Consider the following 24,657-nt stretch of genomic DNA (forward strand, 5'->3'; position numbering starts at 1 on the left):
TCTGTCACTGCAGATATTTAAGAGCAGGTTGGATGGACATCTATCAGGAATGGTCTAAGCCGTGGGTCAGGGAGCTAGATATGGCTCTTTTGCAACTGGAGCTCATCCCCTCACAGCAGGGAGCCTGTGCTGGCACTCCAGCCTCATGCCGCCCCACAAGATTGGAGCGCCAGCACTGGCTTCCTGTAAAAGAAGGGGAGGGTGAAGGGAAGCCTCAAGCCTCCCTGCTTGATCCAGCTTGCGGGGAAGAAGCTGGAGCCAGAAGCAGTGGTACGGTGCTGCTCCCCTTCCCCTCCCCCGGCTGAGGGGAGCAGCAGCACTCGACTGCACTTCCTGGAGGCTTTCCCCGCTGCTCCCATTGGAACAGCGGGGAAAGCCTCTGGTGTCTGGGAGTGGTGCGTGGTGTGAAAACAAGTAAGTGCCCCACATCCCCTCATGCCCAGACCCTGCACCCAGTTTCCTGCCGAGACCCTGCACTCCCATCCTCCTCTGCTCCTGTCCCCTTTCTACTTGACAGACACCCTGTCCCCAGCCTGCTCCTGTTGTTTTTTTTTTTTTTTTTTTTTTTTGCTTCTCACTTGTGTGGTCCTCACCTGATTTTTCTGTGGGTCAGTGGCCCCAACCCAAATAGGACTCCCCACACCTGCCATAAAGACAATGTTGAAACCTTTTGTGTTGGACATCATTTAAAATAAAGTAAAATATTAAGTCTGGCCAGCAAGCCCCCAGTTGGAGCCCAACCCCCATCTGGATGCAGCATCATAACACCCCTGCACCCCCCATACTCTAACCCTGAGCCCATCATACACTTGAACCCCCTGCCCTGAGCCCCTCGTATTCCCACATTCCCAAACTCCTGCACCCACACACCCTCAGTCTCCTGTCATAGCACTCCTGCATCCACTACATACCCCAATCCTGTGCCCTGAGTCCATCATACACCCAAACCCCCTGCCATGAGCCCCTCATACACCTCAACCCACACTCCTGCACCCCCATATCCCCAGCCCTCTGCCATAAGATTGACAGAAGAGAGCCTGAATGTGTGCATGAAGCTGGATTTGACCAGATACAATGTAAACTTCAAATAAATGTGCAAAAAGATGCAGCAGCAGAAGTCCCATTAAATAAAGTCTCTGAGTATGTTTCATTTATACTATTATTTATCATTGTCAATTATCAATAAAATTAGTTTGTATATTTTCACTCATGCACATAGACATTCTTTGTAGGTCGCTTGTTCTGAATTTTGATGTAGTTTGGCTCTTCGTTTTAAAAAGGTTGCCAACCCCCGATCTAGATGGTAGTTGGTCATGCTGTGAGGGCAGGGGACTGGACTCAATGACTCCCGAGGTTCCTTCCAGTTCTAGTGTTCTATGATTTTAGGATTCTAGGACACACATCTACAGGAGTAAACATTTGCAACAGATATATAGCTAGATCCCCAGCTGTGGTAAATGAAGCCCAACTGACCCTCCACTGACTAGTCGAACACTTCACTTGCAGTCATTGGAGCTATACCAGTTTACGCCAAGCCAGGAGCTGGCTAATGGACCTTTTGCAGCTACTCATTGGAAGTCAAATAACTGTCTGTCCATATTTTACTTATAGGTTGGGATGTTTAAAATTCATCCTGAAATCCCAGAATCACTATCTGCTGAAGCAAGGGCTTTTATTTTGCTCTGCTTTGAACCTGATCCGAATAAGCGTGTAACAGCATCTGATCTACTCAAAGACCCCTTCTTAAAGCAGGTGAACAAGGGCAAGAAAAACAGAATTGCGTTCAAGCCTTTAGGTAAGAAATGATCAGCCAAGTACAAGGTAACATCCTTACGTATTACATAAAAAAATTGAATCATTAGCCAATTCCTCTCTGTTATTCAGGATCTTGAACATACTAAGAAATCAACTGGCATTAAACTGTAGCAAGTACCTTGTGGTTTTTATTTATTTATTTATTTGGCTTGTTGAAATCTCCCCATTGGCTAAATGAATGAACAGTTTTTCATAAAAGAAAAGTTCATTCTGTCAAGGTTTTCACAGGTGACTTAAACTTTTGGCTGCATACCAAGAATCACCTCAAAGAGGTGATTTTCACAGGATTGGTGCTCAGCACTTTCTGAAATTAATTAAGGACCTGATCAACGCTGCGTAAGTCTCCTAGTAGAACATAAACATACAGTCATTGCAAAGTTCTGTTCTGAAGTTTGTAGCGGTAAAATTTATAGACTGCTAACTTGTAAAGTGAAAGTCTCTGGTAACTTCCAAAAGATTGGAAGATGCTTCAGTCCATAGGCAATATGCTTTTTAGCTGTAATTCCACAGTTCAGAGAATCCGAATAGGAAAAGGGCAACATGGAGATATTTCAGATTCCAGGATCTTTTTTATCCTCTGCCATGTGCTCGGCATTTTAATGTCCCAAACAAAACACACAGCACATTTTGTGGAATATTACTGGCACAAAATGGAGTCCAGAGTCACATGAACACATCACATGTCCTTACATGGCTTGATGACTCACAGGGAGTAAGAATTGGCTTGTTGGAGGCTGCAATGTCAGCAGGATGAGCCACTGAGGCAGAATGAGTTTGTTCTGTGGTCCATCCTGAGAGTGAAGTGTCCTTAATGGGCCATTAAGCTTAAACAAGGTGCTGGCTGGACTAGATGTAAACTCCCTTGTGGGTGTTATTCTAGGAACAAATACAATGGTGGTCCAGGTATATAGCCAATATTCATAACTTGGATAAAAAAATGATAGACACAAATGAACAGGATAATCACCCTTAGCAAATCATAACTTCTTTGAGTGCTTGCTCATGTTGATTCCATCCTAGGTGTGCTCATGCCCGTGTGCATGGCAATTACAGATTTTTGCCTTTGTGGTATCCATAGAGGGCTGTGGCACTCTCTAGAGTGCCGTGTTCATGCTGTGGTATATCAGGTGCTGCCAGCCCAAGTCCTCTCATTTCCGTCTTACTGTCTGCAATGGTCAGTTGGTGCCCCTCTCTCACTTGACAAGAGCTTTTAGGATGTTTTCCCCCCTTGGACTTAATGCTTTTTGTACATTGTTGTTAGTGTTAAGTAGTTGTTAAATGTAGTTAGTCGATAGTATGGGTCTCAGCAGGGACATTGCACCAAGTGGGCCATGCCCCAGGTTCATGGGTTTAAGCCCTGCTCAGATTGCAGCAGGTTTATGTCTGTGAGTGACCCCGTAACAGCTGCATTACGTGCTTTGGGAAGTCACACATCAGAACTTTTGTCTGCACACCAGAAAGCTGAGGGTTATTTTCCTCAAAGCTCTCATCATTGAATCGGCTCTTACTACATTTAAAAGGCAGAAACGCAGCGGGGGTCGCGAGTGCCTCCCCCCATATTCACTAATCGAGTAGTCAGTGGAAATTCCATCAACTACTCGATTAGCTGATTAATCAAAATATAATATCCCTAGCACAGTGCAGGCTCCTGCTGCTGGTGCTGGCCCTCCAGCTCACTAGCCTGCCAGCTGCTAGCCAGCCCCTCCCACCTCAGGGGGGCACAGTGCATGTGGCAGCAGAAGTAGCAATGGGAAGGCTTGTCTAACAGTGGCATTATTAATGATATATAGGACCATATTTTGGTCAGACAGCATCACAGGTGCCTAATATGGCGTATCGATATTTTGACAACTAATGACCTAATTTTTCAGTGACCGCTATTTCCATTGAAAATCTGGCCACGTTGTCAGCAGGATGCATAGTGAGCACTGACCTACTGAAGACCCACATTAGAATGTGAAACATCTAGCCACACAAAGATCATAGAATGCAGACTGGAAAAGTCCTTATTTTCCCCTCAGGTCATCTGTTCTCTCAGGGTAGGTCTACACTACAACGCTAATTCGAACTAACTTAGTTCAAATTAGCTAATTCGAACTAACTGATCCAGACTAAAAAAACTAGTTCGAATTAGCGTTTTGCTAATTCGAACTAGCACGTCCACATTAAGTGGACCCTGAACCAGGGTTAAGGATGGCCGGAAGCAGTGCCGGCAGGGCATCAGATGAGGACTTAGAGCGTGGAGCTGCTGCCTCAGGCTAGCCGAGGGCTGTGCTTAAAGGGACCCGACCCCCACCCCGGACAGACAGTTCTCAAGAGTGCCCCGCTTGCAGAGCAGTCCTGGCTTGGAGTGCCCTGAGTGCCCACACTGGGCACATCACAGCACTCGGCCATCAGACCGGCTGCACTTGCCGCAGGCTGCCATCTGGGGAGAGGGGACAATTGGGGGGCTGCAGGAGAGCTTCCACCCCCAGAAGCCCGCAGAGCCAGCCCAGTCCTCCACATCGGGGGCTCATACCCCATTCCTCCCTCACCTCCTTCCACTTACCCTTCCCTAGCCCCCCTTCCTGATGTACAAAATAAAGAAAACGTGTGGTCAAAAATAGAATCTCTCTTTATTGAACAAAACTCGGGGAGACTGGGAAAAGGACGTGAGAGAGGGGAAGAGAGAGGGTGGGAAGGGGGGGGCAACTAAAATGATCAGAGGTTTGGAACAGGTCCCATATGAAGAGAGGCTAAAGAGACTGGGACTTTTCAGTTTAGAAAAGAGGAGACTGAGGGGGGATAGGATAGAGGTCTATAAAAGCATGAGTGGGGTGGAGAGGGTGCATCAAGAAAAGTTCTTCATTAGTTCCCATAATAGAAGGACTAGAGGACACCAAAGGAAAGGAATAGGTAGCAGGCTTCAAACAAGTAACAGAAAGTTGCTCTTCACAAAGCAAAGAGTCAACCTGTGGAACTTCTTGCTGCAGGAGGCTGTGAAGGCTAGAACTAGAACAGAGTTTAAAGAGAAGTGAGATCAATTCATGGAGGTTGGGTCCATGGAGTGGTATTAGCCAGGGGGTAGGAGTGGTGTCCCTGCCCAAAGTTTGTGGAAGGCTGGAGAGGGATGGCATGAGACAAATGGCTTGGTCACTGTCTTCGGTCCATCCCCTCCAGGTTCCCTAGGGTTGGCCGCTGTCGGCAGACAGGCTACTGGGCTAGATGGACCTTTGGTCTGACCCAGTACGGCCATTGTAAGCTCAGGGCTCAGGGTCAGGGGTCTCAGTGGACCACCTTGATTTTCATGCACACCTGTTCCTGGGTGGCCAGGCTGGCAGCTCTCCTGCCCTAGACTGCCACTTTCCTGTGCCTAGTGCGGAGGTCATGGACGAGGTCCACGATGTCCGCTCTAGACCAGGCGGGTGCCTGCCTCTTGCGGTCCCGGGCAAGCTCCCGGGAGCCGCCAGCCTGGTCCCGGGAAGAGGGGGAGGGCTGGGGTGCATCGGGTGGCTGGTTCGAGCCGTGCCAGGTGCAGGGTCTGCTGACTGGGTGCTGGCAGGCTTGCACCTGGCACGGGCACCGTAGCCAGCCCGTGCCCCTTTAAGGGGGCCGGGAGGGAGGCAGTAGAGTTTCTCTGGTGTTGACCAGAGTGGCCACCAGGGAAAGCTGGGGAGGGCTAGCCTCCCACTAGTTCGAATTAACGGGCTACACACCCCTTAACTAGAACTAGTAAGTTAGAACTAGGCTTAGTCCTCGTACAATGAGGTTTACCTAGTTCGAACTAAGCGCTCTGCTAGTTCGAATTAAGTTCGAACTAGCGGAGCGCTAGTGTAGCGCCTATCAAAGTTAATTCGAACTAACATCCGGTAGTTCGAATTAACTTTGTAGTGTAGACATACCCCCACTGCTCCCACTCACCCACCCCAAGTCAGGAAGGGTCTGCAGGTGCCTTCCTCCTATGTTAAGAATTGCTCCATGCCAAGCAATCTTGCTTCGTCTCCTTTTGCCGCAAGTGGCGTCTCCTTGTGTGACCAACATTAGGTGGCCTTCGTTCTTCCTAATATGGCCACAGGACAAATTCCTGACGTGGCAAATGAAGGTGGGCCTACCTAGCAAACACAAGGCTGTGAAGAGCCATGCATTTATATGTGATGTTTTATTTTGGTGACAATTTAAACTCCTTACTATTTGAAAATGAGCTGTGTCCTAAGGAGCATTACAAAGGTTTACACGAAACCCTCCCTTCCAAAATAGAAGCAGTTTGAGATGGTGAAGACAAAGACTCCAAAACTTGCCTGAACTTTTAGCTTCCCAGCCTAAATATGTGCTCCCAACCAACAACACCTCTCCTGCCACATATTCTGGTAAATAGGCCTGTAGGGCAATGTGTATACCTAACTACTCATTTATTTTTTTTCCTCATTTCCAGATGAAATGGGAATGATTGTAGGAGCTCTTTGGTGGGTCATGAAGGAGATAACAGAAAGCAGGGGGATGCAAGAGAGGCAGATAGGTAGAAGGCCAAAGAGAGAGAAAATCTTGGTCCTATAGTCATGGCTTTGGCAGGGGTAATTGGATGCACCAGCAGTTACTTATGGCCTAGGAGGACAATATTAATTTGAGTTTAAAAATGCTGTTTCATTATATTCTCACTGAGCAAAAGCAAAGAATGATCTCTGTTAAGTACCTAGCCAAATGATAGCTTTATAGTAGTCAGTGTGTTTGAGTTCTGTGCTTTTCAAAGCCCTACCCTCTCACACTGTTGTTGCTGTGCTTTATTTAATGATGGGTGTGGCTTGCTTGTTTGCTCTCGCTTGTTAGACTATAATCGCAGTACGTCCCTCCCATTGCCCATCCATGGGGAGCAGGCTGGCAGTAGCAGTAGTGAACATGGCTCTGTGTCACCAGATTCTGATGTACAGCATGATGTGTTCTTTGAAAAGACAAAGCGATCTGTTTCTGAGATCCCAACAAAGCATCCTATTTCCCACTTACTGAGGTAAAGCTGTCTAATTGTTTCTGTCTTAGCCTCCACAAAGCTCATGCCGGTTAGAGTCACAATCATGTTTTATCCTAGGTAATTTGTGCATGGAACAAATAGATAACCAGATGTGTTCAGTAATTAAATCCATTGCTTAACCAGAAAATCTAACATGAGACTGGCCATACTGGGTCAGACCAAAGGTCCATCTAGCCCAGTATCCTGTCTTATGACAGTGATCAATGCCAGGTACCCCCAGAGGGAATGAACAGAATAGGGAATCATCAAGTGATCCATTCCATCACCCATTCCTAGCTTCTGATAAACAGAGGCTAGGGACACCATCCCTGTCCATCCTGTCTAATAGCCATTGATGGAGCTATCCTCCATGAACTTATCTAGCTCTTTTTTTGAACCCTGTTATAGTCTTGGCCTTCACAATGTCCTCTGGCAAGGAGTTTCAGTGGCCTAAAGCCTTGAGTGGATATAAAAATTGTATCTGTATCTGCAAAAATGAACCACAGATCCACATCCATAACTGCGGATGTAATTACCCATGGATAAAACATGGATATCCACAGATTTGCAGGATTCTAGATACAAAATTTGTATCTGCGTCCACATCTACAAAAATGAGTCACGAATATCCGCATCCATGGCTGTGGATACCTGCAGATGTCCACTGATTTGCAGGGCTCAACAGTGGCCCAGTTGGTTGTTTAGCAGGCTTCCTGCTTCTGATGCAGTTAAACATTTTTACTACTGGTTTTCAAATCTTTTGGGCAGCTGTTCTTCAAATTCCTTTTTTTCACTTTCCCAATTATATATTTATACTTTGTTTGCCAAAGCTTATGCTTCCTTTCTCTCTTCCTCGCTAGGATTAAATTTCCACTTTCTAAACAACACCTGTGTGCCTCACTGCTTCTTTTACTTTGTTGTTTAGACACAGTGACACTTCTTTGGTTTTCTTTTTTATGTTTTTTAATTAGGGGTATACATTTAATTTGAGCCTCCATTATGGTAACTGTAAAAAGTTTCCATGCAACTTGCAGGGATTTCACTTTTGGCATTATATGCTTTAATTTCTGCTTAATTAACCTCATTTTTGTGCAGTTCCCTCTTCTGAAATTAAACAATACGCTGTTGGGCTGCTGTGGTGCTTTTCCTGCCACATGGACGCTAAATCTAATTATATTATGGTTGCTATTATCCAGTGGTCCAACTATATTCACCTCTTGGAGCAAATCCTGTGTTCCACTTAGAACTAAATCAGGAATTACTTCTCCTGCAATAGTCAGTTAAAGTGTCAAGAAATTTTATCTCTGCATCCCATCCTGAAGTGACATGTAACCAGTCAATATGGGGAGAGTTGAAATTCCCCATTATATATTATTTTTTTGTTTTAATAACCTCTCTGATCTCTCTGGGCATTTCGCAATCACTATCATCATCTGGTCAGGTGGCTGGTAATATATCTATACATTATTGTTTATTTTTTGTTGGGGGGGGGGTGATTGCTGAAATTCTGTGGTATAGTTGGATTCATTTTAAAATGTTGATCTCATTTGATTTTATGCTTTCTTTCACATATAGGGCACCTCTCCCACCAGCACAACCTGTTCTGTACTTCTGGTGTATTTTATATCCTGGTATTAGTTTGTCCCATTGATTATTCTTATTCCACCAAGTTTCTGTGGTTCCTATTATAGCACTATCTTCTTTTAATACATAGCACTCTAGTTACCCATCTTATTATTTAGACTTGTAGCACTGATATATACGCATTTTAAAAACGTGTTACTTTTTAGCTGCTGCCATTACACGATGTAACTGAATGGGACTCTTTTACGTTTGACTGTTTCTCATCAGATCCTGCCTGTAATTTATCATCTTCCATCTTCTTACTAGGACATAGAGAATCACTGTTCTCTAACAGATGTCTCTGTCTGAACCACATGCTCTTCTGCACCCGTCAGCTTTCCACCAGCTCTTATTTTAAAAACTGTTTTATGTTCTTTCTAATTGTAAGTTCCAGAAATCTGGTTCCATTTACGTTTAGATGGGGCCCATCCTTCCTGTATAGTCTCCCCCTTTCTCAAAAGTTTCCTCAGTTCCTAATAAATCTAAACCCCTCTTCCCTACAGCATCATTTGATCCATGCAGTTCTTATAGTATAGCTGGCCCTGCACATGGAACTGGAAGCATTTCAGAGAATGCTAGCATCGAAGTCCTAGACTTCAGTCTGTTACCTAGCAGCCTAAATTCAGTTTCCAGGACCTCTCTCCTATCCTTCCCTATGTCACTAGTACCTACGTGTACCACTGATTCCTTCCCACACTACACATAAGTAAGGATGTCAAAGAGTAGTGACTAGTCAACTACCCGATAAGCAGGAGCTTATCAGGTAGCCCTGTCGACCACTTGCTCATTCCCTCCCCCTCCCCTGCGTTTTTGAAGGGAAGCTGACAGGAGAGGACACTGTCTGAATTCCTGGCCCTAGGTCTCATCACACACACACACCCTACCCCTGCTCGCTGCCACTGCATTTTTAAAGGGAAGCCAGCACAAGGGCTGAGACCTAGGACCAGGAAGTCAGCCAGTGCCCTCTGAAGCCGGCTTCCCTTTAAAAATGCAAAGTGGCAGGTGGGAGTTGTGCTGAGACCCAGGACCGGGATTCATCCAGTGTCCTTTCCTGTCAGTTTCCCTTTAAAAATGCAGAGTGTCAGCAGGAGGTTGTACTGAGACTCAGCATGAGCCAGGAGTGAGCGCTGACACTGCCCTTCCTTATCGACTAATTGAGTAGTCGATGGAAATTCCATCGACTACTTGATTAGACAATTAACCACTACTTAACATCGCAACACACAAGTCTATTTAGACGCATTGAGAGATCTGCAACCATTGCACCTGTCAAGCAAGTCACCATGCAGTTCTCCCAGTCATTGTAAACCCAGCTATCTATGTTTCTAATAACCAAACTCCCCCATAACTTTTGCCTGTCTCCTCATGGAAATGAATTCCTTCCCCTGGAGAGGTATCCTTAGTGGAAGGGGATACCAAAACATCTGAAAGGAGCATCCCAAGATGGTTTCCCTCTGCTCCAGTGGGAATTTCTCCTTCCCTGAGATTTTCATTCTCCTCAACAGCACAGAGGCTGTCGGAGCGCTGCTGGGACCATTCTAGTGTGTCTCAGAAAGTCTCATCTGTGTGCCTCTCTGTCTCCCTTCGCTTCTCCAGTTTAGCTATTCTGATCTCCAAAGCTATTACAGGGTCTCTGAAGACCAGGAGCTCCTTGCACCGAATGCACACATATGCCACCTGCCCATAGGGCAGGTTATCATACAAGCTCCATTGGGTGCAATAAACTGGACAGCCCCTGCTCAGTTGATTTAAACATTGATTGTATTTAACTGATTCTTGGAGATTTCTGCCAAATGTGTCCAAGAATTATGCAGGTTTATAACAACAGATAAAACATGGGCCATATGGAGGCTCCAAAGCTCATTGGAGTCAATGGCAGTCTTTTTTGTTGATTTCAACAGGATTGATTCAGGTCCTTGAACAGTAACTGCAAGTGTTCCTTATATTAAATACACAAGATGAAGCCTGGGAAGAAAATAGTTTCCTGATCAGAGGAGAACATGAAACATGACACCTTCAGAAACATTTGTTTCAATGTTCGATCAGATTGAAATTCACTGTTATGCTCGTTCTCTTTTATTTTCACTTCTTGTTATTGACTGACTTGGTGCAGCAAACAAGGCCAGACTAAGTTGAAATAAACTGGTGTAGTTCCATTGGCTTGAGTGGAGTTTGATGAATTACACCATCGGAGGGTCTGAACAGTCTTTGACAATTATTCTGAAATGAGCATTGCAGTGACAGAAATAAGATGAGATTAGTACTGATTATTATTTATTCATCTATATAAATATTCCTACCCACTCCTCGCTGTTTGATATTTCTAATGCTTAGTTATGTCTTCAGCATCTTGTCTTGCCTTTGGTCTAGCATTCCTGATGAGAATTCTGCCTCAGAAGACCGGAGTGCTTCTCCTTCTCTCGAGGATAGAGATTCTGGACTCTTCCTGCTCCGGAAGGACAGTGAACGCCGAGCAATTCTCTATAAAATTCTTAAAGAGGAACAAAATAAAGTTGCTTCAAACTTACAGGAGTGTCTTGCCCAGGTAATATCATTTAAACTCTGTGTTTTGTGTTTAAGAAGGAAAATAAAAGTAGAGTAGAATTCCTCTTGTTTATGACAGATGAAAGAGGATACCTGTAGATGTTACCATTCACAGCAACTCATCCTTCCACATTCTAGGTTTATACCATGCCCCTTTTTGATGTGTACTAACTGGCAGTCACACCTGACTTTCTGTTTCCCTCACTGTCTTCTTACTAGAAGAGATTTCTGTAATGGAATGCTGAACTGATATAATATGCATAACATTCCTTATTTGAATGTGTAACAACTATAGGTGGCAGTGCATTTAAGGATCTTGTAGAACACACGTCTCATGTACCTGTCTGTATGGTGGAAGCTCTATAGCTGGTCCATATCTGGCTCAGGACACTGACCTGCTAGTAGCAATCTGAAATCTGTTGTGTTCAAGGATTACATGACATGTGATTTCCATGACAAGTACTTTCTCATTTAAGCACAAGAGAGTCTTAGGCAGGCAGAATGTAATTATCCAAACTGGACAGGAAACTCTTGGGGTTGTGAACTTATTTGTATGAGAAGCTCAAAGGATGGTATACACTGTACCAGGGTTTTGATTCAGTGTTCAATCAAAAGGAAGGGCACCATCTTCTGAATCATCAACATATGAACCTCAGCTAACCAAGTGTTTAGCAAAGCACTTGAGCAACCAAGGGTAAAAATGCCTTCCTCTCAGGGACAAAACCTACCTGAGGAGCTAGACTGTGTGAGCAAGAGATTTCTACAGTTGCTGGAGGGAAAGAATTCTTTACTTCAAGCCACAATGATTATGTTCACTGCAAATACAAATCCATGACTGGCCTGTGCCAACTGTCTTGGGCTGTGGAGCTCATACTAAGGGGTAGAGTCCCAGAGCTTGTGCTGCTGTCTGAGCCCAAATGTCTACGCCACAATTAAACAATCCCTTAGCCAAAGCCTGAATCAGGTTACATGGGTCAGCCACAGGTTTTTAATTGCAGTGTAGACCTATTGATTGTGAGTGTTAAGTCACTATGTAGTGCCATTGCTCAGTGGAGAACAGTGGGTGTAGAGGTAGTTCAGACTTCACCTTGCCTCATTCTCTGCCCATAAGCCATTGCTTGCATAACAAAAAGCACAGAGCCTACCCTCACTGTGCTGAGTCGAATAGGCTTCCAAGAAAACTGCAACTATCCTGTTATGTTTGAGGACTTATAGTGATAGGGGCAGAAATATCCTTTTAATGCAGAAAATCTCCAGTAATATGAGAACATCAGTGGTCGCATAAAGGTAAATGAATTAGACTTGGATGAGAAGCCAATTTTGATTTTTTTTAAATAGAAATTTTTGAGGCTTTCTTTGGTTGTTTTCGAGTTAAAAATTTGCCAAAAACACACCAGATATGTTGAAGAGCTCTTAACATAAGCAGCAGCTGGGTTCTTTACATAATGTTTCTATTCTGAACCAGTGCAATTAAGTTGCAAGCAAGAGAACAGAAGTAAAATGTATGATCAGATATGTATGAAAATGATGGTTTGTTTGTCTCTTTCTTGTGCATTTTTGTGTTGTATAATCCTCCCCACCCAAAAGTAGTGATGAATGAATTGGTTTAAAGTTCTGCCTTCTGTTGCACATGAAAGCATATGACATCTTTGAAAACTGCCATCTTCATTTCTAGGGATGTGAACATCTAGTCAACTATCCGATAAGCAAATGCTTATCGGATAGTTGACTAGTCGCTTCATCCCCCCCGGCTGCCTCTATCAGAAAGAGGCAGCAAGGAGCGGGGGGGAAGAGATGGGTGTGCTTCAAAGCTGCAGCACTGTGTGGAGCCTGGGCTCAGTTGGGGACTCCCCTGCTGACCTTGGGCTCCATGCACCACTGCTGCTTTGAAATGCTGCGGGAACCAGTGGGGGACTGCTTGAGCCCTCCACTGGCCCTGTGCTCCCCACAGCGCTTTCGCCTTTGAAGTGTAGCCACAGCCCTGGGGTTGTTGCTAGACGTCAAAGGCGGAAGCACCCTTATTGACTATTTAATTAGCCAAATAATCGAAATTTTACATCCCTATTCATTTCACTGGTCAATGTAGCTCTCCCTGGTCATCTGCATTTTTCTCTGATACAGATCAAACTAAATTCTATTAGAGCAGCACAGAGTGAGTCCAGGTAAAATGCTGGGTGGTGTCTTGCCCTGCATCCTTTCTAGTGCACAGGCCTATTCCACAGTACTAAACATCGTTGACATGACAACAGTGGTTTGGTCTGACTTGTTGATTCAAGTTCAGCCTTAGTGTATGCAGGTGTAACTCTATTGCACTGTGTTAGAATTTAGCTCATTCTGTGTCCTGCCTTAACAGTCAACTTAATCATGCAGTGCAACACTGACTGCATGTCTAGCAGAAAGCTGTCTCTGATGCAGTTGCAGTGAATCAGTAGAATTAAAGGAGAAGCCTATTGAAATGGAAATGAAGCAAAAACCCATATTATGCTGGACTTTCATGTGTTCATCATTCTCTCTGTACACACAGAGAAAAGAAAATATAAAAAGTACTGACTAAACAATTAAGTATCCTCTCTCTTTGCATTACAACCCTTGATTTTGTTCTCTCACATTGCCATTACAGTATATATGATTCTTAAGGCTTGGCAAGGGCAGAGAATACAAGTTTAGTAAACCTAGCAGATGTGTGATTAAAGTTCCGTCACTTGTGTATGGTTGTGTGAGAAAATATAAACTTTAACCCTGTAACATTAGCTCTGCTAAACAGTTAGGGTATGTCTAGACTACAGGCTTTTGTCGACAGAGGCTTTGTCGACAGATACTGTCGACAAAGCACATCTAGACTACATTCAGTTCTGTCGACATAGCAAGCCGCTTTGTTGACATGAGAGTGTAGATGCAAAGGACAGAACTCTGTAGACAGAAGGCGTTTTTCCTCGTAGAATGAGGTTTACCGTCATCGACAAAACTGCCGAGTTCTGTCGACGTTATGTCGACAGAACTCAGCGGTAGAGTAGATGCAGGTATAGTTTTGTCGACAAAAGTACACTTTTGTCAACAAAACCCTGTAATCTAGACACACCATTGGTTCTTAGATGCAGAGGATTTATTGTTTCCTTGTGTGAGTCTTGATGTAATACATTGAATGCCTTTGCACCAGAATGCTGAAGAACTACTACTTTCAGACAATCACATCAAGCAGATAATTGGCATTTTAAGGGACTTCATACGCTCTCCGGAACACAGAGTGATGGCATCCACAATATCCAAGCTAAAAATGGATTTGGATTTTGACAGCAGTTCCATCCATCAGATTCACCTGGTGCTGTTTGGATTTCAGGATGCGGTAAGTCCTCCATTTGTCAGCAGAAACTAGAAGCAGAGGGAGAGGCATTCCACTTGACTATGTATTCCTTGTATTCCTCTTCTTACTCCCAGGGCTCTTCTGGCTGAACCCCTGCTGTGTCTCTCTGCTTTCCTGTTCCCCATCCCTGCTTGTTCCTAATGGTCCCCTCTGGACAGCTATTCACTCCTTTAGCTACTCTGGGGCCTTATGTGTGATGTGTTAGAAGAGCTGGGGGTGTTGGGTGAGTGAGAGAGGTAACTGGGGTTGGCGAGCCAGGAGGTAAGAAGGGGTGTGTGGTCGGTGTTGTTGGGGTTGAGGGAGAAGAATCTGTTTGTAGGAGACCCAGGTAGTGGGGAGCACAGCTGTGTGGACAGCCTGGGTGAGGAGGAAGCCCAGTGCTTCAGTGCTGAACAGTCAATGCTAAATGGTCTCTCTTGAGGAGGCAGCAGCAGCAGCAGCAGCAGCCATTGCTACCTGGCATACTGAGCACTAGGCAGAGCCCTGGATGCATGGAAATTAGGGGTGTCAGCATGTAATTGACTAGTCAACCGATAAGCATCAGTTAATCCTATCAGCACTCCCCTCCCCCTTGCTGCCTCTGTATCAGACTAAACTGGAGAGAGTCTAAGCAACTTGTGTTCTAAACTGAGAGCATATTGTTAGTCTTACATAATATTAATTTTATTTATTATGGCTACAAATGCGTGAGATCCATTAGCAGCTGCTGAGAGCACTGCATTCTGCATTTTATTGGCAAATGGGAAATTTGGAAGTTGTTGTCCATGGGCTGTTGGAGTCTGAACTCAGTGTATAATAATTTTAGTCTCAAAGAGGAGAGGGCTGTGCTGGATTCTACAATACAGATTCCCATTAATTTACAGCACTTGATCTGAATCTTTACAAAACAAAGTTTGGTCAGTGCTGTCTAAGTCCTTTGCTGATGCTTTTGCTTATTTCTATATTCATAGGTGAACAAAGTATTAAGGAATCATTTAATTAGGCCTCATTGGATGTTTGCAATGGATAACATAATTCGCCGCGCAGTCCAAGCAGCAGTCACTATTCTTATCCCAGGTAAATCAAAACAAGTCAGTTCTAGTTTCTAAATGAAATGCTTCCAAAGTACATCATATACGGTTTCACTTTCTTTCCAGCTGATTGATCCATCTCATTCCTGAAGTTTGTTAATAGGAGGAAAATAGGGTCTGGAGTGATTACGCTTCAGCTGGAGGCAGGGTGGTGGACAGGGGCTACGTCTCTAGACTATGGGGTTTTTCCAGAGGTATCCCAGAAAAACTCTGCTGCATCCAGGGAACAAGTCTCCTCTTCCGCTTTTTTCTTCAGAAGAGCCAGACGCGCTCTTTCAGAAGCCCTGTCTTCCTCCTTCCATGAGGAAGGGCTCTTCCAAAAGAGGAGGTTTTTCCAAAATTTGGCCCAGTGTAGATGGGCAAAATTTTGGAAAAGCCTCTTCTGACAAAACTATCGGAAAAAGGTACGCAAATTGCAGTCTAGACGTAACCAGGGATCGCAGTTTTTCAAGTTACTAGCAGACAAGGCTGGATGGAGTGAATTGGATTTACTCATTTGTACTCTGGGGAAACCTAATTCTTTTGGAGCCAGGCCATAATTTAAACCAAGGAAGGTGGAGTGCTTCATTTGATGGTCTCCGTGGGTATTCCATTTGAGGTGCACATGCGCTCCTTACACTTGAGACTGACTTTATTATTAGTGTCCATTGGTCCAGTCTGCCTTCCCCTTGTGCTCCCACCTGAGAGTACAAGTAACAGGGTAGACCAGCTACCTCTCTAGTTCGTTTCTATAACCTGTGCTCTGAGGCGGAGCTCCTTCAGCGTCCACTGCTTTAAGTGCTCTTTGTTTTAGTGTAAAGAGTTGTAAATGGTGTGTTATACACATTTCTTCTAGAGTTAGTTAGTTTTAGGAGCCATTGTTTGGGAGTACCTTTGCACTCCCCATGCCAACGTAGGTTATCCCTAACATCCAAAATGCCAGGATTCAAGGTCTCCATGGTCTGCTTCTAGGCCTTCCTGGTCAGTGACAGCTACAACATTTGTCTGTATTGCTTCAGGGAAACTCATATCTCCTCCAAATATGTAGGCAATATCCTCCAAATATCTCAGCAGGCCCACTGATGGGGGTGGAGAAAAGGGGGCAACTGCTCCAGGCCCTTTAAATCGTTGCTAGAGACAATGCAGCATGCCCCAGATGGCACTGAGGGCTGCCTGGGGGAGGCTGGCCCCAGCCCCATCCTCATCTGGGGGCGCAGAACGATATCTCCCAGCTTCACTGTTTGTCAGTCTTTCCCTCACTCAACCCACCAATCCAGTAAGTTCTGACTTCAGACATTGCTGATGGATTCCTCAAAAAAGCCCCAGTCCAACCTTGACCCATCAGACCCCTGTGTACATTGGGGTGAGGCAGCGAGGAGCACTCTTTGAGTGTGGTTGTGTCTGCACTAAGAGCAGAATTAAGGACTCTGGTGAATAGGCAGACATGAGAAGTGTAAGAGTAAACAATCTCACAACGACCTGCGTAAGAAATCCCCCTCTTAGTCCTCATCGAAGGAGAAGACTTCTTCTCCGATGCAGTCTGCGTTGAATGAGATTCTGCACCCCAGTACTGATGTGTTGCACCCCAGTACTGGTACAGTACCAGTTCTGTGTCTCTAAGAGGCAGAAGTGATGCAAGGCCATCAGCCACTGAAGGAGTGGGAGCATTCTGTGTACCCATGAGCAAAAGGTGTGAGTGAACAACTCCTATGCCAGTGCTGACTTAGATGGAAAAGGATTCATTGGTTACTGAAAACCACTGTCTGCTCAAAACTAGCACCACCAGCATCAGTGGTCAGATATCCTATCTTGGAGACTCTTACAGTCTGTGCAGATCACTGATACTGCCTCCACACCATTGTTTTGTCACTCATTGGTACCATCTACCAGTGGAAGCATAGTATGACCATCACTGCTACCAACAGACCTGCCTATAGACACACAGGCCTCGTGCTCCTCCAACAAGCCTAGGATCAGTGGAGAAGAGCTAACCAGTCTTATCAAAACGGGAAGTTAGCTTCAGCAGAGAGTCTAAAAATCTAATGGGCTGGGCACCTTCTCACTCCCACAAGACCTGGCTTGAGACTAGTGATGACTAGACATAATTTCTAGAACTCCTAAGGAGAGCTGCTGAGATACTGCCTATCCCTCTGGAAGAAGCATAGGTTACCCTTCCTAAACTACTCAATATCCTTCAAAGTGCAGATCTTAGAAATGTAACATTGCCAGTCAGTGGGGCTATATTAGGACCAGCCAAGATGGCCTGACATACCAGCCCTCTGGTTCCCACTCTGAAAAGAACAAAGGGGAAATACTGTATACTGTTTACAGGGGCAGAATATTTATTCTTGCATCCCACTTCGAACTTCTAGTGGTGCAGGCTGTCACTGAAAGTAACAAGCACCATCAATCTAGATCTACACCCAAGAAATAAGGAGGCCGTATGTCTAGACTTCCTGGGGAGAAATAACTTCACTTTCACAAGTTTACAGATTTACGTAGCAAACTACCAAGCTTTAATGGTGAAGTATGAGTTTATAATCTAAATTTGCCAACAGGCTGCCTCAAACACACAGACTTCCGTTCCAAGCAATCATCAAAGAAGGTAAATTGTTAGCCAGGTCAGCCCTCCAACTCTTTATAGATACAGCAGACACAGCCTCTCCCACAGTGCACCATGTGTAGTCATGAGATGGGCTTTGTGCCCCCAGTCCTACCGATTTCCCAGTGAAGCTAAATCAACCCTGGAAGATCTGCCTTTTAAGGGAAAAACCCTATTTATTGAGAAGATGAACGAACCATTATACATTCTCAAATATTCAAGAGCTACACTCTCTCCCTTCTCTGCTCACAGAGACTTCGTAAATAGATTTTAGCCTGCATTTTGCTTTGCTATGAGTTGACTGCAAACTCCTCCACAGCATGAGAGAACACTTCTAACCAGAGCCCGTTGTACATCTCTAACTTCACTCTGAGTCCCTCTTCTAGAGATTTACAGAGTAGCAGTGTGGGGCTCTGTGCCTATCTTTGAGATATTTTGCCTTGCCACATGCTTCTACAGAAAACATATCCTTCAGTTTGTGGTACAACAGGGTTCCTCACAACGTTCCCCACCCTGCTTGTGAGTCCCCTCAGAAGGAAGACACGTAGAGATCATCATTCAAACAACAGTCTGGTTGCCTGCCTTGTACAGTAACTGGAGATCTTCGTGATGTGTTTCTCTGTGTATTCCACTACCCACCTTTCTTCCCCTCTGCTCCATATACTTATCCTTAAAGTTGTTTGGGATAGAAAAGAAACTGGAGATATAGTCTATCCACATCACCCCTTATGCCCTTGGTTTGGCACAGAATGGTGCATGAGCCAATTAACACTGCTAGTGAAACATTTTCTGGTCTCAGGCACATGGAGCTCATGTGCGGCTCAAGAGGAATACAAAGAGGTACATCTTGAAGAATGCCAGTTACTGCACAAAGTAAGTAATCAGACTTTACTGGAATTCTCCTTCCTCTAAAAGCAGCTCTGTCTCCATTTCCCCATTATATAAACAAAATCCTGAGTATCTACCCATCTGTCCATGCTATTCATTACTTTTGCTACATCACCAGTGCATCTGTCATATTATAGACAAGTAAGATTGTGAGCGAACGCCACGCTAACAGGGACCTATCCACAGATGACTGCACTACTCTTCTCACTGGTGTTATTTAACCCTATTTAGAAATGGTACCACAGAGTCTGTGGTCCAGTTAATACAAGAAACAAATGCTATCTTGTGCTAATGCTTGTCAGGGTTACATTTTACTCCCCGCTACTGGTATGTGCCTTATTAAATTCCATATCTAAGTGTACTCCACATAGGAAACTTCAGGATGAAATCTCATTGCTACTTTATTCAGCTGAGGCAGCTTTTTTCAGTTAAAGAGGAAAATGCCACCCATTTAGATGTCCAGAAAAGGCGTTGCTTTCTTGTGATTTCCACTTTCGCTGCCTCCAAAAAAGAGCCAGGGTGTGAGATACTGTATTGACTTTTTCATTGGTCTGTGCAGAGCTTCAAGCTCACTTTGAGCCAGCTTCAGAGACTGAAGCTGTGGAAAAAGATGCCGATGAAGTGGAAGATGATTACCAGCCAATGGAACAAAATGGAAATGAGGAGCCAGTTGTCACGTCTGGAGTGAGCACACTCAGTTCTGTGGTGTCACATGAATCACAGCAGCAACAGCTTAATCTGCAGCTAGCCAAACTTAAACAAGAAACAAACAGGTAACCTCTATGTTTATGTTTAAATAGATGACTAGGAATCTGTTTATTCCTAAACATATTTTCCTCCAAGCACAGCGTTCTCTAGTCAGAGTAGAATTTGCAGGAGTTCACATAGTCCCCAAAGGGTACTCAGTAATATATCTAAGCACTTGTATAACTTTAACCAAATCCAGCTTACAGTTTACAGAAGGAACACAGAAAAAATGTTGGGAGTACCATTAAGCCAGGAGTCGCATATTCCCAGCCTGCAGGCCAGTCCTGGGCTTGGGACTCCCAGTGGGCTGGGGGAGGGCTGTCCATTAGTGGCCCCCAAATCCTGCCCCTTCCCACCATTTCCCTACCCTCTTCCCCCCATGGCATCCTGTCCCCCAAGGACACGACTTGGGGGATCAGTGGGGAGCCTGGTTGTGGCGCGACGGCAGCGGTCACACTCCAAGCCCCCATAGCGGTAGGCGTGTGCCCACCTAGTGCCCGCTGTTTCCCCGTGGCTGTGGAGAGTGAAGGCAAGAGGGGGAGGCAAGACCATGGCCACCAGGCCACAGCAGGCCTCCCCATTGATCCCCAGCATCCCCATGCTCAGGGGATGGAGAGCCATGGGGAGGAAAGGGCAGGATGATGGTGGGAAGGGACAGGACTTGGCACCAGTAACAGACAGGGATCCCCTCCCCCCGAGTTCACCAGAGACTGCACAATTGCTCTGGCCAAGACTGGCCTGTAGGTTGGGAGTTTGAGACCCCTGCACTAAGCATTGACATGCTTTTTATTTTAAATACGTGTTCTCAAGTAAGGGTGCCAGACACTGGATATTAAATATAAGTATAAGATTCCCAATGTGATCTGAACTTCAGTTTTCTCACTGCACTGTGGAGTAGTGGGACATAAAATGAAAATTCCCCATTTACCAAATGTGTCTAAATTTTACATCCGAAAATGCCAGATAATCATGTACAATTATTGGTCTAAGAACTCTGGTTCCCTGCCACTGTGTGTTATATCTTATTTGCATTAAACCACTCAGACTGTTTTGTATATCCATATACAGTAGGACTCACTTCAGTCTCTTGGCCCCAATAACAAGTTCCAGTGCTTTCAGGAATTCTTGTCTGATTAAAAAAGATTGAGGAAAAATCTGATATCTTGATAGTAGATGACACTTTAAAAGCTGCAGTGGGGTCACCATAGGCTTAATAGGGGATTACACAGTAAAATAAGGAATGCATCGTTATTGAATTATTTAAACTTTGGGATCTCTGGGGACCAGCATAATAAAATAAAATCAATCGGGATTGGGTCCTGTCAACCTGGTGCTGTTGCAAACATAAATAGATAGTCCTTCATGAAGGGAAAAACTCAGTATTGATGTCAAAATTGGTATAGATGAAAGAATGATTCTTTACCCCACAGTCACCGTGGTTACTATAGAGAGAGACCTGTAGTTCTTTGCGATTTGTTTTCTGTATATATTCCACTTCAGGTGCACTCATGTGCATGAGATTGGACTCTTGAGTAGCAACATCTGTTGAGGCTGTATATGTGTCCTCTGCTTCATAGCTGTGTGTAAAGAATGTGACCGTTGCCACTGCTTTACAATTCCTTCACTAAATCCTGAATTCAATGGGGCAAGGGCAGTAGAAGTAACTGGGAAAGAGGGTGGGCCAAGAAATGCATGTCGACAATATATCCCAAGGAAAAGAATTACTAGTTTTGTAACCAGTGTTCTTCTTCGAGTGATTGCTCATGTGTATTCCAGTTAGGTGTGTGCATGCAGCGTGCGCTCGTTGTTGGAAGTTTTTCCCTCAGCAGTGCCCTTAGGCCAGCGGGGAGCCCCCTGGAGTGGTGCCGGTATATCGGCCCATATATACCCCTGCTGGCCCCCTCACCCCTCAGTTCCTTTTTACCGCCATAACGGTCCTTGGAACAACCCTCAGCTCGTCTAGCGATAATTGTCTTCGGTATTGTTCTCTGTTTCTTCAGTTAGCGTAAGTACCTGGAGTTAAGTTAAAGAATCTTTTGTTGTTTGCTGTTTTTGTTGCTGTTCCCCGCCACAGCGCACATGCCCGGCCTGCAAGACTTTAAGTCCTGCAAAAAGTGCCACAAGCCTATGTCCCGTGCCAATCCTCATTCCTCGTGTTTAAAGTGCTTGGGAGAGATGCACCTCACGGAAGCCTGCAATATCTGCAACGCATCTAAGCCGCGAACGAAATGCGAGAGAGAGTCGCGTCTTAAGATCATATTGAGGGGTTTCTCCAGCCAGTACCGGCACCGGAGTCAGCACCGGGTCCTCAAAGCACACCAGTGTCAGTGTGGGACTCCCCCCTGCACCGTGCCTCACCAGCACCGCAGAGACCTCAACACCGGTCTCAGTCTCCGGCACCGCAGAAGAGGAGGAGGCCTAACGGAATGGTCCCCTGCTAGACACGTGCCCTCCGTGCACCCTTCAATGGGGGACGCGGCGCCGGCAAGTCCAGAGCCCGGACCTTCCAGGTTGGGTGGACTTTCCTTCCAGCATAGGGAGCCGAGCCTCTCCCTCCCAGCTTCACCGGCACTGCTCACAGCACTGACCGGCGGTGCACCCCTACCCATGGTGCCTTATCAAGAGGTGGCACCGGATACACCGTGGTACCATGCCCTGGCACCAGGTCACACCGTTCCAGCATCTACCTCTGCACTGGATGTCCGGACCACCATGCTACCACCTCCGCCTCGGCACCGTGGGAAGCCAGAATCTATGACTAGGCACGCAGCTGCTCCGCGGGTGTCTGTGTCGGCTCCTCCCTGGTCTGTCTAAGAGTACACGTCTGACTCTGAGGCAGAATCCATCTGGTCTTCTCGGGGCTCCCGGTCCCAGTCACGGCACCGCTCCCATTTGCGGCACTGCTTTCGGCACCATAGTCCGCCTCATCCATACCAGCAGCAATGGCCACAACCAGTCCCGGTGCAATAGTGGCCTCCTTAACCCAGAGCCCAGTGGCCATTCTGGACTCCTAGAGCGTATCACCAAGCCCAGGGAAACCCCCCCTTCCAGGTCAGCTTCGGTCACAGTGGGTCCTCAGGCCCCTCGCACTGGCCAGTCATTGCCCCCAAGCAAGCCGTCTCCTGGTCCTTCGGGGAGTGCGGCTCCGGTGAGCTAACTTCCCCCACCCTCATCTGCTAATAAACCACAGGAACCGACACTCTCAGGAACATCTGTCAGAGAAGTCTGAAAGGGATCATTGTCCTCCTCCCCTGACGAGGCTCTGGGAGACTCTGGGCCATCCATGGCCTCTATGGACTACAGAGCCCACCAGGGCCTCCTCCAATGTCTGACCCAAAGTTTGGGAGTCCAGAAGGATAGGGTGTGTGATGACTCCGATCCCACGGTGGACATCCTCCACACAAATGCCCCCTCTAGAGTGGCCCTCCCGATTAACAAAATGGCCAAGACCTCCAAAGCCTTGTGGCAGACTCCCGCGTCCATCCCTCCTATGGATAAGTGGGCCGAAAGGAGATACTTTGTCCCCCAGGAGGGTAATGAGCATCTTTTTTCCCACCTTCCACTGGGCGCTCTAGTGGTACAAGCTGTGAACCAAAGAGAAAGGCAAGGTCAGCCTGCCGTTGTCCCTAAGAACTGGGAGGCCCAGAAAACTGACCTGCAAGACTGGAAAGTCTATCCGTCTGGTGGTATCCAGTACCGCATTGCAAACCAACAGGTCCTGGCATGCGTTTAACACCTGGGCCTCGATGGACAAATTCACGGACCTACTTCCCCAAGATTCCAGTGCAGAAGTCAGAGCTCTCCACGAAGAGGGGAGAGAGATTTCCAGGGCGGCTCTCCAGGCGGCTCTAGACGTGGCGGACTCTGCTGCCTGAGTAATGGCCTCCGGGGTGGTCTTATGCTGCAGCTCCTGGCTACAGGGTTCTGGGGTTCCCCTAGAGCTCCAGAACACCATACAAGACCTCCTTTTTGAAGGCGCCTCGATTGTTTCTGAGCAAACTGATCAGAGGCTCCATGGCCTGAAAGACACCCGTGCTACCCTAAAATCATTGGGCATCTACACCCCGGCTACCCAGAGGTGCTCCTTCCTCATTAGGAATGTTCCTAGAGCACCTCCCCAGGGTCCACATACCGACTTCTCCTGCAATAGGAGCAGAAGCGGTAACTGCAGGAACAATAGGTGCTGCCCTCGCCTGACCCCAGATCACAACCAGGGGTCCCCCAACAAACCCTTCAGTCCACATCAGGGGTTTTGATGGGACCTACGAGGGCAACCTTCCAGTCTCCCCATTTCTCTTCCAGGACTGTTTATCCCACTTTACCCCAGCCTGGCGGTCTGTCACTTCTGATCGCTGGGTGCTCGAGATAGTGGAAAGGGGTTATGTAATCCCTTTCCACTCCCCTTCCTAACCCCCCTACCCTGTCCCTTTTTCTGGGACCCCTTTCACGAGCCACTGCTTCAAGAGGAGGTCCAACATCTCCTTACGATAGGAGCGATAGAACGCGTTCCCCCTGAGTTTCGGGGGAAGGGGTTCTATTCCCATTACTTTCTGGTCCCAAAGGGGTCTGCGTCCCATCCTGGACCTAAGAGCCCTCAACTCCTTCATCACCAAAGCAGAATTCAAAATTGTAACATTGGCATCCATAATTCCCTCACTAGCCCCCGGAGACTGGTACAGTGACCTTGACTTAAAAGATGCTTACTTCCACATTCCCGTTTCCCCCCACCACCGCAAATTCCTCAGATTTACTGTGGGCCCGGACCACTACCAATTCATGGCCCTCCCATTTGGTATTTCCGTGGCCCCTCAGCTCTTCACCAAATGTATGATGGTGGTAGCCGCTGCACTCAGAAAAAGGGGTATCCAGGTGTTCCCCTATCTAGACGACTGGCTCCTGAAGGGGGACTCAGAGTCGTACGTGCAAACCCATATCACTGTAGTGCACGCACTTTTCAACGATCTAGGTCTTTTGTTAAAGTTGGACAAGTCAATCCTAGCACCCACTCCAATAATAGAGTTCGTGGGAGCCACCCTGGACTCTACCT

At 46.2% G+C, this 24,657-nt stretch overlaps 1 protein-coding gene across 5 annotated transcripts in view; it reads left to right on the forward strand.

The window, feature by feature from the left end:
- Positions 1-24,657, forward strand: part of MAP3K15 (mitogen-activated protein kinase kinase kinase 15) — a 158,495-nt gene that overhangs the window by 126,026 nt on the left and 7,812 nt on the right. For all 5 annotated transcript variants that reach the window (XM_075913494.1, XM_075913486.1, XM_075913503.1 and 2 more), the window contains 6 exons: positions 1,612-1,795; positions 6,619-6,796; positions 10,790-10,964; positions 14,121-14,306; positions 15,275-15,380; positions 19,423-19,636. In XM_075913494.1, the coding sequence (XP_075769609.1) occupies positions 1,612-1,795; positions 6,619-6,796; positions 10,790-10,964; positions 14,121-14,306; positions 15,275-15,380; positions 19,423-19,636 (1,043 nt within the window). The remainder of the gene's footprint in view (positions 1-1,611; positions 1,796-6,618; positions 6,797-10,789; positions 10,965-14,120; positions 14,307-15,274; positions 15,381-19,422; positions 19,637-24,657) is intronic.

The sequence above is a fragment of the Pelodiscus sinensis genome, chromosome 1 (assembly GCF_049634645.1).
Source record: "Pelodiscus sinensis isolate JC-2024 chromosome 1, ASM4963464v1, whole genome shotgun sequence".
NCBI classification, from domain to species: Eukaryota; Metazoa; Chordata; order Testudines; family Trionychidae; genus Pelodiscus; species Pelodiscus sinensis.